The sequence below is a fragment of the Lagopus leucura genome, unplaced genomic scaffold (genome assembly GCF_019238085.1).
Source record: "Lagopus leucura isolate 7727_CA_CO unplaced genomic scaffold, USGS_WTPT01 Super-Scaffold_100004, whole genome shotgun sequence".
NCBI classification, from domain to species: Eukaryota; Metazoa; Chordata; class Aves; order Galliformes; family Phasianidae; genus Lagopus; species Lagopus leucura.
The window spans coordinates 19,219,733-19,237,297 of NW_024962264.1; the positions used below are offsets into that span (position 1 = coordinate 19,219,733).

The 17,565-nt window shown below is 39.4% G+C and overlaps 1 protein-coding gene across 4 annotated transcripts; it reads left to right on the forward strand.

The window, feature by feature from the left end:
- Nucleotides 1-5,928: 5,928 nt before the first annotated feature.
- On the forward strand, nucleotides 5,929-16,829 carry UFSP2 (UFM1 specific peptidase 2). 4 transcript variants are annotated; one of them, XM_042871772.1, is made up of 12 exons: nucleotides 5,929-5,986; nucleotides 6,373-6,451; nucleotides 7,544-7,724; nucleotides 7,805-7,871; nucleotides 8,149-8,306; nucleotides 8,805-8,997; nucleotides 10,216-10,362; nucleotides 10,849-11,013; nucleotides 12,623-12,747; nucleotides 14,614-14,690; nucleotides 15,320-15,444; nucleotides 16,057-16,829. In XM_042871772.1, exons 1-12 carry the CDS (start codon nucleotides 5,945-5,947, stop codon nucleotides 16,141-16,143), a joined length of 1,446 nt encoding a protein of 481 aa, XP_042727706.1. In that variant the 5' UTR covers nucleotides 5,929-5,944; the 3' UTR covers nucleotides 16,144-16,829. The 4 variants fall into 4 exon arrangements, with proteins under 4 accessions (XP_042727706.1, XP_042727707.1, XP_042727708.1 ...); XM_042871773.1 differs by having other exon boundaries at nucleotides 8,152-8,306; XM_042871774.1 differs by having other exon boundaries at nucleotides 7,547-7,724.
- Nucleotides 16,830-17,565: the final 736 nt, after the last annotated feature.

Below are 17,565 nucleotides of genomic sequence, written 5' to 3' on the forward strand. Positions count from 1 at the left end.
CAAAGACATTATAACCCATCACGTGACAAGCTATCAACATCAATGCCCTGCATTTTTCATAACAGAAACCCACACTAGGTTGCTATAACATAACTTGAACAAGAGCTTTGCTTACAACATAGGTTTAGCACTCCAATTACCTGATGATAAAAGATTTTCTCCCATCTTGAAATTTCATTGGCCTATACCAATCTTCTTGTCACAGCAGTTAAGTTAAATGCACCTATTGGGCATTTTTCTGTAACTCACAGTGATCTTCTGAACTCAGAGGATGCAAAATACAGAATTCATACTTCTGCAGGTGCTTGGCCTTAACCACAGCAATACTCCAAGTCAGGAATCAAATCAGTTTGTTTCTCAGTGTATAACCTGGCTTATGTGGACAAGTGCTGATGAAGTGACAGAGGACCTATTCTTACTTTTGCTGAAGCCAGTAGTAAAACTCCCACTGACTTCAGTAGGTTAGTTAGTGTTCAATAGGAACAAAAACCAGCATTGGATCTCTGAAACTTATTATTATTCCCTGCAAAGCACCACATGCATTTCCCATCAGCCCCCTGCAGAACAATGATGGTCTCTCAGCTTCCTAATAATATCACCTCATAGAAAAACATCTCTGACTACTGGCAATAGTTTAACTTCTATGACCACCTGAGGAATACTGTTTGACTTTAGAATATAACCTGAAGCAGAGAAAAGAACCGAGCCCTATGGAAGAAGAACCAGGGCCAGACCAACAGTAATGACTCTATGATAACCCCATAACTAACAACAACAAAGGCAATGCCACGTTTTAAGGAGGTCTTGACAAACGTCTATTCCTCTCTGCACAACGTACATCTAAAATTTGCAGAATAATGTTTGCTTCTGTACATAGAAGCACTTACTTAGATATTTAACAGAAAATTACAATTACTTCTAATCAGTATTGATTTCATAAATATGAATTCAACACATTGTTATTCAACACATGACAAACAAAAAGCTAGAGTTTATCTTCACAGCTTCAGGGACACTTCAGTCCTAATTATGATTTGCTCCCTCAACATTTACTAATTGGGCCTGCTTGAAGGAGCTGACAGACAGCACACCTAGCAGCTTCTTACTCAAGTAAGTTCTGCACAGAATGCATTAGCAACCAACTCCTAGGTCCAGGGTAGAACTCAGTTAAACTTGCCTTGCTCACTACATAGCAACTACCTCAGTAGTTACAGGTGCTACTTAGCAATCTGAAGCTGAAAGTATTCTTCTGGGAAAAAGACACACGTGGGACCTGTAGTGAGGCTTTCCAATTTAAAGAATGCTTACTTAGAAATTAACACAGCTTAGAAGGATTCTCAAGTGAAATGGGAAGTTCTGTTCCAATTCCCTTGCCAGTGCAAGCATGTCCAAAATTCAACAATGATACTGCATAGAAATGCTGCAAATATTATTCAGTTCTATGTCTGATATTTTATATCATCTCTCGATCTGTGTCTGGAAATCAGCAGCCAGCAAGATTTCAGTTTTAAAAAAACATTCAGAAATACTTTACTTACTCTTTAGCTAATTAACATGCTATGACTGTGTTCATCAGAGTGAGATTATGTAGTAAAACAGCATATATTCCCTTGCTACTTCTCTGTACCAAACAGACTGTGACAGCACACTGACGCACTGAGGCACTTGCTGTGCTGATTCTGCAGTCCATTTTATGGCCTACACAATGTCAAAAGCAAAGAGCAGCATCATGGCAAAGTACAGGTGCTCCTATTTCTCTTTCCTAGCTGAAGGAGATTGAAAAGACTAAGCATTTGCACTCTCTCAAGCAGCTGCTTCACACAACATCACATGTGTAAAGACAACTTAATTTTATACATTTTATAGAAGTGAATTCCTAAATAAGAAATCAAGATTTTCTTCCAAATAAGAACTAAGGATACCAAATAAGAACTAATTGAGAAGCAATTCGCAAGTGCTGTAGCGCCCTCTGCGGTTGATGTGCACGTTCTGCAGCTACACCTGCAAAATGATCAACTGGGACACATTGCTTAGAACGAGCAGGAGGTCGACAGTAAAATCTCTGCATGTTGAAACTCACAAAAAGTAGCATTTCTATGATGTTATTTTACTTCTTTGAATCGCAGCAAAGTCATGCATTGATTTTTTAATTCTTCTCAAGGCACTGCCTGTTAAAGGATGCGGAAACATTTTGCTGCCGCTGTTCAGAATTGGTCACGTTCCTCAGTGGTACTTCTGGCATTTACTTTCTTGGAAAGTCACAGAAAGTTGCAGTGCCTCCACTGATAATCTTTTTTTTTATGGTTATTTCTAATATGTACCAAAAATAAACTGCATTTATAAAAAACTGTCTTAACTCATTCATCAGTGGCAGGGATGTACAGTATATTGTACAGTTCAGACATCTGCAGTATGTCTTCATTCTTTGAACTAAGGAGCCAAGAACTGGACACATATTCCAGATGCAGCCTCACCAGGGTAGAGCACTCTCTTTTTAATGCCCCCCAAGATACCATTGGCCTTTCTGGCCAACAGGGCACACTTCTGGCTCATGGATGACCTGCTGTCCGCCAAGACACCCAGGTCCTTCTCCTAAGAGCTCCTCTCCAGCAGGTTAAGTCCCTAACCTGTGCTGACATGTGGTTATTGCTCTCCAGGTATAAGACTCTGGATTTGTCTGTCCTACTATATATAATTATATTACAGATGATTTTGTATTTGCAACAAAAGCCAAATTTTAAGACTGATTAATGAATGGCCTTTCCCAATATACTTCAGTACAAGACGTCTGGAATTAAAATTATTTTCTTACTCACATTTACAAATAAACTTTTATATCTGTGAGATCCTCTTTGGAAGGAAACAAACTTCATGTTATAAAACTGCTGTTTGTTTTTCTGGTAATCTGAGTCTTCTGGATATGGCTCTCATGAGCCCTAGGCTTTGAATATGCAACTCTGTTGGGCCTTCCAAGAAGGAAAAGTGGCTTTAATATGTCTGGTGTTAGTCCAGCTGTAATATAGTTTTCATCTGTACAGATGTACATGAAACTCAGCTAGATTGCTATTGTATAGAATATCTTCAGATTAATGAATGTGTATAATGTCCTCATTTTTATACTGGGAAGAATTCTGTGCAACAAATGCATCGTTCCAAGGGCCCACATCCAGCCACAGCCACAGGTGGATAAAAGGTGTATTTCTTAAACCTCACTAGATAGGTAAAACACAAATCACAAATGTGAAATATCCTCTGTGTCGTGGACACAGATATAGAGATAATTCTGTGACATTCTTCTAAGACTGTTTTCCAATTTTTAATCAAATATTTCTAAAATATGTCATATATTTTTCTTGTGGAGTACACAAACAAATGCACATCTATTTGTACATCTATGCTTACCTGTTCTACATGCAGTCTTAGAAATCCCATTTAAATTTGATTTCTTTAAATAATTCTAAAGAACACAATCCTGACTACCAGCATGAATTACAATAAAGCCAAGTACAGAAAAATATTTTAAAATAAAGGTTATGACTTAGTATGATTTTAAAAGGCAAAAAGTGTCCTTGTATACCTATATAAATCCACTGTATTATAAATCTCTTCTAACATTACACAACCACATGACCGTTAGTCATGATCTAACGTGAATGCCATTGTTTCAAAAACTTCACAGGCTGAGATAACTGGTATTACATTTGCCAGTAGAAGGAGCCAATTTTATTCCATTAACATAAATGAAAACAAAAACTAAATTCTGTTTTTTAACAGGAGCATTCTCAGTCTTTTTTTTTTTTTTTCTTCTTTCTTTTTTACATTTATTAAGTCAGAAAACATATTTTAAAATATTTTTCAATTATAACTGTACTGCCTAATTTGAAGGTCTCTAGAATACTTTCTCAGTGACTCACGCTAGTTTAGGAATAAATGTTGAAAGCAAGGCTCCTCACACGTTTATTATCTTTTTGTCAATAATTAATTCCTTCAATTATTCAATTAATATAGAAAGTAAACAGCTGTCCTAATGAATTTTGGTAGACTGCACACATGAAATACGAACTTAAATTAAAGCACCTTACCTTGTGACATTTAAAGTTGTTACACTTGTAACAGGTCTGCTTTTTGGTCCATGAGGAGGATGGAGAATTTTCTTCTTTACTGGATGGGACAGCCACAGTTTTCTTAATTATATAATGGTCAGCAGAATGGCTTAGATAAGGACCAAATGTGTCTCCTTTCATGCTCTCAACTGAAAGGAAAAATAAAAGTGCCAATCTACAATATAATTGATTTCATTAAAATATTTTTCATGAGAAAGTATATAAAAGCACTGAATAGCAGACTACTAAATAAAACACTGTTGCTTAAACTTGCATTTGAAACTTTAAGGAAAATGTTAAGTAATTAATGAACTCATGGCTTAATATCTTTTTTTAAGTCTGGATTTTGAGGAACAGATCTTAAAAATATGACAGAAAAAGTAACTCAGTAACTCTCTACAGTGACCTATTCTATGCTCAAAAAAAAAGTAGAATTGCTCTGTCACAGTGAGTTCACCAGTACTCCTCCATATCCAGTGCAGGTGTTGGAGTTTGTTATGTACAGCAGGGCTAGGACATTGTTACCAATATGCTTGATTGTACTGAATACATCACTGGCTCTTTCTGTAACATTACACCCGCAAGTACCATAACAGTGGTCAATTTTCACTAAAAAGCAAGCCTCCTTCATCTTGGGGATTACTTCCACCAATGATTTTAGTCACTTTCAGTTAACAGTATAGGACGCGGAGTGGACAAATTTGGGATAAAATGCAGAAACGGAATTGAAGAACTACTTTACGATAAGGGTGATGGAGCACTGGATCAGGCTGCCCAGAGGGGCTGTGGAGTCTCGTTCTCTGGAGATATTCGAAACCCATCCGATGCCTCCCTGTGCAATACACCTATCGCAGGGAGCCTGCCTTAGCAGGGGGCTGCACTCAGTGACTTCCCTATGTCCCTTCTAACCCCTATGACTGTCATTCTGTGAATTTAAGAAGCCCTCCAACCACAACCCAAGACCTGCTCATAGTGCATATTTGCCATTTCTTCTTGATTCCAGCGCAAACTGTTTATAGCAGATGTTTGTTTTTCCTCAACATCACCTTGACTGAAGCTCGACAGAAGGCAGGGCAATGCCTGGGCGAGAAGTCCAAGGAACGAAGGGATGTGAACAAGGCGGACAGCCTGGGCCAAAAGCAGCAGACGTGGGGTCAGAATTAGCTGGGCGCAGAGCTGCCTCGGAGAGGAAGCCAGCACAGCTGACACTGAAGAAACTGCTTCGTCGGTTAGGAAAGCTGCCTACCAACATCATGAAATATACCAACTGCTGGAAAAAATCGAGGATACGTAGGTGGTGTTAAACAAACAGCTGAAGTACCTGAGCAGAGCTGGAAGGAGGGCGAGGAGGTCAGACGAGTCCCTTTGTAAATAACTGTGTGGGCACAGGAGGGTCCGAGAGATGGGCTCGGCAGCAACTCGTGCAGCAGAAAGCACGAGATGAATAACGCCGCGCCGGAGCTGCACCTGCACCGGAGCACCACAGCCACCAGGCAGCACTGGAAGCACGTGCAATAGCAGAGCGCTTTATATAGACTCCGTGCTGAAACGTGGTGGCAGCACTGGGCGCACTTTGCTTACGCTGGAAGTGCAGAACGGACTGCAATCAAATTTTAATTCAATAAGGCTTTAAGCCCTCTTTGCCGCACGGCGCGCAAGCCCGCTACCACAGCCTCGTGCCTCGCGCCCTCGGGAAAAGGCGGGCTCGGCGCGCGGCTCCTGACGCCCCCAGGTACACAAGCAGCCCACCTCCGCCCCGCGCCCTGCATTGGTACGGCCCGCAACAGCGACCGCCCTGCACGCCTCCTCCCTGCGGGGCGGAATGCGCCTGCGCAGAGACGATGCGGCCGGGCTCGGCCCCCGCTGCGGCGCTGACGGACGTGGTAAGCCCGCCTCCCCCAGGGGGTCCTCGCGGGTGGGCAACGGCCACAGCGCCACCTCATGGCGGGGGGAGAGAGGGCCGGGCTGGAGGGCTCCCTGTCTGCCCGGTTAGCGGCGTGGCGAGGGTTGCCTGCCGAGCCCCTTTGCCGTTTTTCTTACGCGCGCAGCCGGCGTGGCTGCGAGGAAGGGCCATTCACCCCGCGGCTCTCGTGGGCGGCTTGTAACAGCACTCGTGCAACGGAGGATGGCTGTGGGAGGTAGGTGCCGGTGTGCCTTTCGGCTCCCTGCTTATTCACTGGCCTTGCCTCCACACCGTGGCGTTGGAAGTCAAGTGTAGCCTGAGAGAAAGCATGTTGAAATAACTTAATGACTTCTTTTTTGTCCCTAGGTAACTCTGGAAGCCATGGACATACTCTTCAGAATAAGAGGTGGCTTGGATTTGGCGTTTCAGCTAGCAACTACTGATGGTGCGTCTGTAAGGCTATCGTTGATTCTTTTACAAAATTGTTTTCTTGGCATTTTACTAGGTCATAGAATCATTTGAGTTGAAGGGACCCCTGAAGGCCACGTGGTTCCACTCCCTGCACTGAACAAGTACACCTACAGCTCCATCAGGTGCTCACAGCCCCTCCTGCCTGACCTTGGCTATCTCTAGGGACAAGTTTTGTTTGTTTTTTTCCTAATAATTTAGCTTTTAAGGGCTCTGAGTGTAGAAGTCAATAGTGGCCAAATCTAAGTTAATGAGTTGAAGAAATACAATTGGGCATTGCATCCAGTGAAAGCTTGCTGAGCTCATAACCCAAAGGTCAATGGATCGAAGCCATCCTCAGCTAGGCTGTCATTTGATGGCTAGACTAAATGATTGCAGTGGTCTTTTCCAGCCTTAATGATTCTGTGAGAGACCTTTTTAATTCCTTACTACATTGTAGGTACATGTTGATCATGTAAGTAAGGAAGACAATACTCATAATATGCAGAAGTTGCTTTGTCATATGCAGCATTGGTTCAGGTTGTAAAGAATGTGTGAAACTGTTAGTAAGTCAAATTAAGATCTAAAAGACAGAAGTCTGTACCAGTAATTAAGATTCAGGCTTGCCTAAGTGTGGCTGATTTGGTTACGCATCTATCTTTTCCAAAATTTGGTCTGCAGATGAACTGTACTCTCTCTTTTTCCAAAAACTTAGTATGTTTTAGGGCAGTTGTTTGGAAAATGATCTGAAGTCAGTGATATGCAGATCTGATTCGATCTTTCCAGGATTTACTGAAAAGATCAGATACATGCATATACAGCAGCTTTTCTATCCACAGAAGCTTGCAGGCTTGATGGGAGAATAAATGATAGTGTAGGTTGTTACTTGGAAGCTGAGGAAAATAGTATGCCTTTGTTGTGGCACACCTGCCAAGTGAAATCTTATATTACTTTTTGTTCTCACAGTCATTTTTCGGATTATAATAGCACTTGCACTTACGTTCATTATGAAAACATCAATTAAAGAAATGTTAGTCCAGCAGCCATGACAGAAATGAGAGAATTTAATTTTATACTTACTGTGTTTCAGAAGCATCAGCAAAAAGTGCATTGAAATACGTTTTCAGTGATCTTGCAAATAAGCTGTCCTCAGATGTTCTTGTATTAAGAGTTTGCCACAGTTCAGTCTATGTGTGGCCCAACAATGGTATCAACACTATTCCAGAGCTGACTGATGATTCTGCTTGCAAGGAGATAAAACGATTTATACAGTAAGTATATTAAAAAAAAAAAAAAATTGTAAAGGATTAGAGCAATTTCTAGAATATGCAATTTTCTGTTGGTACTTCAGCTTTGATCAAGATGATGAGACCCGACGAAAGCTTGGCAAGAAAAAGGATAAAAAGCTACAAGACATGGTACGTGTCTCACCACACTCATAATTTCTATCTGAAGACCCATCACTTAAAAGTTGTTAATCTGCCCTCCCTAGCCTAATCTGTGGAAAAGGACTTAGAAAAAACCCTTTAAAGTTGTTAAGGCTCAGCATGAGTGCAGATCTATACACAGAAGTTTCAGTCTTTAACCCAGTTATTTCATTACTGAACTTCATATCAAACTTCGTACAGTTTTCCTTTTGCCCTCTTGGAGAATGTATTGCTGGAGATACACTGCTGGTGTCTTTCTTCTGTGCAGCAGCAGGTAATCAATATTGACCTCATGTTAGAGATGACATCTTCATTAGATGCTTTGGCTCCAGTCATCGAAAGAGAAAATAAGGAGCACCACTACGTTAACATGACATTGCCAGTTGATGTTGTTGTTTCTGTTTCTCCAGAAGAAACGTGGGGAAAGTAAGTATTATCCTGAACTTGTAATTTTTTTCTATTTATTTTCCACTTTGTTTTTCTTGTAAAGGATAGCTATCATTATCATGTATCAATTTAATAAAAGAGTATGTAGTATTCATATGCTGAAATTTGACTGTAAGCAATAGTAACTCCTGTAGACACTTCTTAGTCTTGATCCTCATGAGACACAATCCTTTTGCTACCTACAAAAAAAAAAAAAAAAAAATCAGTTCATCACTGTCTGATAGATGGGATAACACAGAGCCATTGCTGAGCAAGGAACTGAAAAAATACTGTAAAGATTCTTGTCATTCTTACAAGTCACTGTGTATAAAAATGAGTACATCTGATGACTGTATTCTCAGAATTATGCTAAGGGGTAGTTGAAGGTGGGAGATGCAAAGTCTTTGTATTCTTTCTTTCTGTTTTTCCCATAGGATTTGTTTCTGTTTGACACTATCATTGTTCTGCTAGTTAAGTGTTGTCCCTTACAATTCACAGGGTACAAAATCTCCTGGTGAAAGCAATTCACAAGCAATTAACTGATATGGAAAGATGCATCATGAAATACATGAAGGGAACATCAATTGTGGTACCAGAGCAGTTTCATTTCATGTTACCAGGAAAAAATCATCTGGTAACAATTTCCTACCCTACAGGTATTTCAGATGATCAACTGGAAAGTTATAGAAAGGTAAAGTGTTTTCATGTAGCCAGTATACAACAACTACTAAGATAACCTAATTTTTATTTTTATTGTTATTATCACTGAAGCAAGGGTAAAGCTTTTCATTTAGCCAGTGTAGAAGTAATACTAACAGATCCTGATTTTTTTAATTATACATGTAGTGTAAAATTGATCTATTAAAAATTTCATAAAATGTATCAAATCCCATTTTTGTGATGAAACATAACTATATAGGATTTATTTTAGATTAAACCAATCTGTATCATATTTCTGATTCTCTGAGTTCCCTACTTCCAGATTACTTTGATCGTGGTTACTACTTCCAAGATGTAGCAAGTTGCCTGAAAGAATTGGGGTGTTTTTTTCCTGGTTGTTTTTTTTTTGTTGTTCAAGGGGTGTTGTTGCTTACAGTTGAGCAACCCTAGCTAGAATTTGAAAACAATCCTCTCATCTCCCTGTTCAGATGTGTAGAAGCTGTGGGGATTTTTAATTCTCTTTTAGGTAAAGTATTATTGAACCTAATGCTAATGTTCCTTGCATTTGCAGAGGCCCCAGATACATCTTTCCTTCTCTCTCTCTCCTGTACAGTTTCATCCACTGATTGCTGAATGTTGCTCTAACTAGTGTAGTTGGGCTCAGTGTTTGGTCATCTGCATAAAATCCTTTACCTGTAATACAGACAGCTTATGATTTTATAATTCCTTTCATTCTTAACTCCTGTAGAAAAAAGGCAGTACATCTCTTTAGATGTAGTTAAATCTTGAGCTCTTATTGCAACATAAAAATAGATTGAATCAGTTTGAACCATAAGCAGATCTTTAATCTGCCATATTTGGGTTTTCAATATTAGTTAAGACTGTAACTCACTGTGCATATCTTACTGCTACAGGGAAAAACACAGAATTTGTTCATGTCAGGGTGTATTTTATCATACTTGAATAAGTTATTTGTTACTTGGGATGTCTTGAATGGGTCTGCAGAGGCAAGCATTGTGTAGCAAGACCATGTGAAACGACAGGCTCTTCACATGGAAGGTGAGCCTCCCTCAGCTTCCTTAGAGGCAAGGTCTAGCACTAAACATACATGCTGAATATCAACCTAATTACATTTGCTAAGCTATTTTGTTAAGATCATAATTAATAATAGAGACAAAACGAATGTGATGTTTCTTTTAATCCCAAATTTCAGTTGTGCTCTTTACTTTTTGTTCTAACTGGCATGTAGGAATTGCATGAGTTGTTCAACCTGCCGTGTGACAGACCATATTTCAAGAGAGCAAACGCTTACCATTTTCCAGATGAACCATATAAAGATGGCTATCTCAGAAATCCACATCTACATCTTAATTCACCTGGTCCTGAGTCTGGTGTGGTAAGTTTAAATCAAGATGTAACTTCTTAAAAATGTTTTATTTTCTTAGAAATTTGTCATCAAAAGAAGTAACTTGTTTCTATACCTTTTCTTTCTCACCTGTATGATATTATCTGACTGGGTCTCCTAAGCAAAATAGTTTCTCTGTACAAAATGGAGTTGTTTTAGCATGTCACATTCCTCCATTCTCCCACCTGTCCAAATTGCACCGTCTTATAAAATAATGTACACCTTTTCAGAGGGTACTTCACATGTGTAGTACATACTTTAGAAGGTTCTCAGAACCAAAGCAAGAAAATAAAGCTATGAATAGAGATGTTTAATAGGAAAAAGAAGAATGATCACGGGCAAATAAGAAACCTTCAGTTCTTCTAAAGACTCATAACTCCCTAACTAAAAGTACAATCCAGGTGACAGCAGTACAGCTTCCTCTGAAAACTGATCCTACAGCGATCAGATTGATTTGTATTATCTGTCTGTGTGCAGGTTTATTTGGTGCATGGCACATACAGTTACCATCACTATATGCAAGATCGGATTGATGACAGCGGCTGGGGCTGCGCTTATCGGTCTTTGCAGACCATCTGTTCTTGGTTCAAGCAGCAAGGTTACATTGATGCACCTATACCAACACACAAGGAAATTCAGCAGGTACAGAACGCTTGGGCAGATCAATTCTTTTATACCTACTGACTTAATCTAGGAAAGCCTGTGAAGATTATCCTTAAGGCAAATTGTGCAGCAACAGAAGGTCCAATAGTGCCTTCTACAAGGATGGGAGCACGCTTGCAAAGGTATTGGTCAGGATTTAGTTGAGAAAGCAGTATGGGAAAAAGTAGCTTACCTCCTTCTAAAGGCTAGCAGAATCTCGAGAACTGTCAGCAAAATAGAGAAGCTATACCTATGGCTGCTAACCCTTAAATGACTGTGAGGAGGGGTGGGCCCAGGGTCTGCCTCAGGTTGCTCTGGTGCTGCCTGGGTTACCCGTGCCTCCTCACCTGGTGCTCAATCACTGGTTCAGGCCAGGACTCAGCAATTCCCATACACAGATTAATGTATTTTCTGTTTGATATTTTAAATTAACCTCTTAAATTGAACTATAGTACTCCATTAGTTTTGACAAAATTGATACTAGGAGAGCTATCTCCAAAAGTTTGTGTACAAATAAGTTTTATTAAAATAGTTTTCTAAGTATTTCCTTGGATTAGTGTTCTGCTAGCAGTTCTGTTTATAACATTTTTAGTATTTTTGCCAAATGAAAGAGAACAAAGGATGCAATCTGTCATATTAAAATCAGTTTTAAAAGAGACTTCTGTCTGCAGTGACAGCAGTTCCCAGATGTTATGCATTGATTTACTGCTTTCTTTTGCAGTTTCGCCTTTGAAAGTAGCAGGCTTCTTCTGTTACTTGAACCTTTGTTTCCTTCATTTTCTTTTTTGAATTTGAGTATGTTCATTTCTGTTTACAGCACTGAAGAAAAAGTGTAGGCTTGGTGACAAAAAGTTGTATGCCTAGCAAAAAATACCACAGTTATTTTCAGCCTTCTACAAACAGCATTTTGTATTACATTTATTTACTTAATATCTTAACAAAGTTTGGTTCACTGAATGAAATGGCTTCCATCATACCTACCAGGGATGTAAGCAATAAAAGAAACACTGGATTTCCCGAGCATTTCTCAGTCCATCCCCAAACGTAAAATCAGCTTAAATCTGTATGTTCCTGTAGCTTGTCAGACTTCTAGAAGAGGGCAGAAGCCTTGAGGGAGACTTTGTGGGCTACATATCCCGAGTGGAAAAGGCATCTCAAGTATTGCATGCAACACATAAACTTCCAAACTGAACAGAGTTTATTTTAAATGCCAAGTCTCAGTGTTATGTGGAGGGCCTCTTCCTCAGGCTACTGTTTTTTGGATTCTTTTCTGAGATGCCTTGAATCCAGGCACTTCAGTCTGTGAAGTGGCTTCTCCACTGCAAACGGTACGCTCAAATATTACACAGCTCAGCATCTCAGATTGAAGTCTGCCTATGAGCCCAACTCCATTTTCTCTTCTTACTGGTACTTTTCTGTATTGGCATCCAAGTGACATTGCCAAAACTAAACCACAGTGAATGAATTCAGTAACCATCTGTTTGCTTTTGACTGGCAAGGTCATAACATTTGTATTTATATGCCTATTTCTTTCACGCAAAAAACTGGTCGAATAGTCTGCTCTATGTTGATGAGTTTTGCATTGCTTCTTTGTATCAATGTTGCAAAGGCCCTGGTTGATGCTGGAGACAAACCTGCAGCATTTGTTGGGTCACGGCAATGGATTGGTTCAATTGAGGTGCAGCTTGTTTTGAATCAACTCTTTGGAATAACATCAAAAATACTATTTGTCAGGTAAGAACCCATGTATTTTCAGTAGTTAGGTAATTATTAAAGATATTTTCTGTAAACTGCTTAACTATCTACAAACTGATGTGCAACAATTCAGCCTATTTCCCTTCCATCTGCAAACACAATTTTTGGAACAACAGGAACACGGTCCATCAATCATGAGGCACACACTGACAGTAAATTATTACCCCATCCAGTGGAGAATTGAGGCAAATTGCTGGGCAGCCTGGAAGTAGTGCCCTCCACCCTAGATTTGTATGACATTAAAACAAGGGATTTATTTCCCCTCTGACAATCTGACACTTTTATGTGCAATAAAGAACCCTATGAATACATTTAGGAGAAAAAGAATAGTGTTCAGTATCTACTGGAAATAAAATTACTGGATTTCTACCACTTGGACAGCGGTAAGCGGAATAACAAATCTCTGAGCACTCTGTGATAAATAAAAATAATGAAGTAGAGAATGTATGCTAACCTAGCCTGTATGAAAATTTGATTCAAAGTATTAGTCATTAGTTATATTTATTTAGACTAAATACCACCGTGGATATTCAAAAAGAGCATGTAACCATGGTGACATATATTTTTAATGGTAGGAAAAAAGTTTGTTTCTTCAATGTTTCCGAATGCTTTATACAGCCAATTTTAATCTTTTTGTTTGTCAGCTCGTATTTGCAGATAGATATCCACCTGTTATTTATAACAGCTGTGCTAGTGGGAAGTTTTTTCTTCCTGTGCATAAGAATACAGAACATGTGCCCTTGTGAACTGCTTGGAGTTGCTCACAGTTCTGCTGCAAGGGAGCAGCAATGTTTGTCAGGACTGTGAAATGCCAGCCTCGCTAGCATGCTGAAGAGAGATGTCATGCTATCCTGTGCCAATGACCAGCTCAAAAAGGCTGCATTTTTCTCTTGGACTTACTTTCAGCTGGCACCTGTAACTCTTTCTTTATGCAAATAGGGCTCCACAGCTCCATCAGCAACAGCGGTGCCAAATCCATTATGATAAATGCACCATCCCATTTCCCAGAGTTCCAGCTTTACACTTTGTATTTAGTCCATCTCTCCAGGAACTGGTGAAGCAGACTCCTAGTTTGTGTTTTAAAAACGCTAGCGACAATATGAAGAAATATAAAGACAAGATGTTAACATCTGTATGTATTTCCTTGCCTAGCTTCTGCCGCCTCTTTTGGAAGTACAGCCTTCTGAGGACATTATGAGTCTCCTTCAGAAGCATGTGAGCTCTGAATCATGGAATGTGTACAGCTTACTCTTCCATGTAGATTTATTCTTTGTAGCAGAGTTGAACAGGAAAGTAGGGAAATTAAACAGGCTAAGTTCAGTGTTGCTTTGACTGGATTACTAACGATATTTCAGATACGATTTTTTAAAGGCAGCTTGGATATGAGTATTGCAATTGTTTGTGTAATTGAAGTGGAAAGCTATCTTAAGACACATCAGTATAAACACCTTTATTGGTGCCTTATTTTTATTGGGCTCTGATGAAGTTGTGTTACTTCCCCTTGCTGACACATGTTGCTAGTCTGGTGGTTTTTTTTTATCTCTTGAAGGGAGCCCTTGGGGTTTACTAGCTATCCCCAGTGTGAGACAAACAGCAGAAACATGACAGAACAAGGGTACTCCAGGTGCTTCAGTGGCAGTGAGGCTTATAGTGAATTCAGTAGCCCAGCCAGAATCTCTGAAGTTGTGCTTTTTTCCACCTTGTCCCAAGAGATTTACGCAGAAAAATTCTAAACCACAACAGCCTCTTTCTAATCAGTTACCTGTGCAGTTAATGAACGTGATGGATAATTTAAAAAACTAAGCCTTGCGAGGATGACAGATCAACGTTCTATTTCTTACCTAGCCAGGGTTCTGAACTCGCTTTGCAGGGAAGAGAACTTGCTAATCATTTCAAGACTGAAGGAACTCCAGTTATGATTGGTGAGTACTGGAGTATCACAGAATGCCAGTCAGTGTTCAAGGCCTTCCTCTGGTGAACTTCATTTCAATTAGTACTCAGAGTACTAAAAGTACTCCATTGGTACTAGTAGTTTACAAGAGCTTGTCAAAACCCCCAGTGAATTAAAATAACGTTCTTCTCCAGGGAGCCTAGAAAACCATGCAATTTAGTCTGCCTGGTATCTTTTTCATTCAGTATTTCCCTCAACAAAAATCAATCTGAATGGTGTTCTCAAAGGCTGCTTTTAAAGTCAGAACTTGAGAGAAGCTGACTTCTTTAGAAGTTCCATCTCAGTAGATGGGCAATTGATCATGCAGTTCCCCAGAATTTCCCTCCTCAGAAGAGTAGTATTTATCTGGCTTTAAGGAGAGAAGTATCATTCTTTATCCAAATTCATCATAGGACCAGTATGCGTATTTAAATAATCTAAAATGTTGGTGTCATTGCAAATATCATTCATAAGAACATCTTAATGAGAGTATTTCAAGAAAACCAGTAGTAAAAAAAATGAAAAATAGTTTTATTTATTACTACTACTTTTATTTCCAACTTGTGTATTTAGACAATCTCAGTGAAAAAAAATGAACAGTTTGTTTTCCTCCTGTGTTAGGTGGAGGTGTTTTGGCTCACACAATACTGGGAGTGGCGTGGAATGAAATAACAGGGCATATAAAATATTTGATTCTAGACCCACATTACACTGGAGGAGAAGACCTGCATGTTATTTTGGAAAAGGTGAGACTTCATGTACATGTGTACACACATCTATGAATGCATAGATGTTGTTATATAATGCATGGTCAATTAGAAATTGGCCATTCTGTAAGTTCTCCATAGAGAAGTGGGTTCCCATGGGAAGTGCAGATCCCAGTTAATCTGCATACATGTTAGCTATTGTTAGTTTCTGAAATGTAGTGGTCCTGGAGACAATGTATTGGGTCACTAACTGTGTAGAATTATTGCAGCACAAACAAATGTTCTCTGTCAGAGTATGTCTGTCCCTCCTTTGCATTGGAAACGCCTCATTTAATGACCTCCTATTCTGTAAACTTAAAAGCTTAGCTGGACTGATTTAGTAAATCATGATCAACAGCACACCTTGAATTAAGAGCTCAGTTTGGCTCTGATCAGTTTCTAAGGAAGGCAGAAGTTCTTCAAGAGAAGAGAAATTAGAACTGTGAGAATGACAGTGTTTCAGAACAGCATTAGTCTCTGCAGCAGCAGAAGGCAGTGGGATACAGAAAGAAGAGATGCTGCTTTTATTAAGATAGATCTTAGTTTAACAATGGATATGAAAGACAGAACTCATAGCAGATTTAAATTGTGTCTTTTCTTTTTCTTGGCCAGGGCTGGTGTGGTTGGAAGGGCCCGGACTTCTGGAGCAAGGATGCCTATTATAACCTGTGCCTACCTCAACGACCAAAAACTGTTTAAATCCCGGTCTTATGCAAGAACATGCTTAGCCAGAGTACTAGCAGGCCTAGAAGTAACTGTCTTTTTAGTTAGCAGACTAATATTTTAAATTGCTCAAAACCCAGCTGAAATAGAAATGTTACATATATAATTTAAATCAAGACATTTGTGTTGTTTTTTTTTTTTTATGAAACCTCAAAGAATAAGAGAGTTTTCTGCTGTGAATGCATTTTTTTTTACTAATTATTAAGTAACTACTACTCTGTCCTTCCTTTTGGCTAAGATAACTTTGTTTATATAACAATTTTATTATGCTTAAAAGCTTTAGAAGTTAAATGTCTGATCCTGTTATTTTATAGAATTCTTTCCTGCTGAAAAAAATTGTACTCTTACCTTTCATTTTCTGTAGAGCCAGGTGGATTTCACAGTATGAGTCTATTCAAAGCCATTCATTGCGCTCACTGTTGATAATGGTATTTTAGATGAGGATTAAGGAAAAAAAATAATTCTGTATGAACTGAATTTTATGAACTTTTGCTCTCATTTACACAGGAAAAGTATGAGAGACTTAATTATTATATGCTTATTTGTTTATAGCTGTATGAATACAAACATTGTAGGAAAACGCAAAACAGTGGTCTTCTGTTAGAAGTGAAAATAAATGAGTTTTCCTTCTCCTCAGAAGGAGACAATGTGACAGCAGCACACATCAAGCCATTCCATTCATTGTCCAGTCAAATTCTATCGGCCCTTGGATTCCCATTAATTTGACTTTGAGATTACAAGGCATTTCTTTTGTCAGCCAGGAGACCAAGACCTGTGGTATAAACAAACAAATGTTCTACTGTCATCAGTGCAGTAGGATACATTCGTGATACAAGTAAAACTGCCGTCTTTGTTAGCTTCTCCATCTGACAATCTCTGAGAATAACATGGAAAAAAAAATGTGGGGAGCCTTCTGAGTGCCATTCTACACAATACTCACTTTTGGCAGCAGCATAATCTTCAATACGTATGTATCTGCTGACAGCTTATGCAACACCAAATTTATTTATGTAACTGCTAAAATGGTGTTGGGTTTTTTGTTGTTGTTGTTTTTAAGTTACTACAGAGGAGTTTTTTCACTCAGAAGAGGGTGGTGACACACTGGAACAGGTTGCCCAAGGAGGCTGTGGGTGCCCCATCTCTGGAGGCATTCAAGGCCAGGCTGGATGTGGCTCTGGGCAGCCTGGTCTGGTGGTTGGCAACCCTGCATACAGCAGGGGGTTGAAAATTGATGATCTCTGTGGTCCTTTTCAACCCAGGCTATTCTATGATTCTGTGATTCTATGACTTGAACACACAGCATGCGGTGTGTATAACTCCAGCATGCAGGAGTACAGCAGTTTGTACCATGAGTACGTGCTGTGTATTTACAGCCTTAGCAGCCACACTGAAGTGGAA

Coding starts and splice junctions, on each gene's coding strand:
- UFSP2 (XM_042871772.1), top strand. CDS start 5,945: ATGCGGCCGGGCTCGGCCCCCGCTGCGGCGCTGACGGACGTG. Junction 11,014..12,622: donor CACACAAGGAAATTCAGCAG/GTACAGAACGCT, acceptor AATGTTGCAAAG/GCCCTGGTTGATGCTGGAGA. Junction 15,445..16,056: donor TGCATGTTATTTTGGAAAAG/GTGAGACTTCAT, acceptor TTTCTTGGCCAG/GGCTGGTGTGGTTGGAAGGG.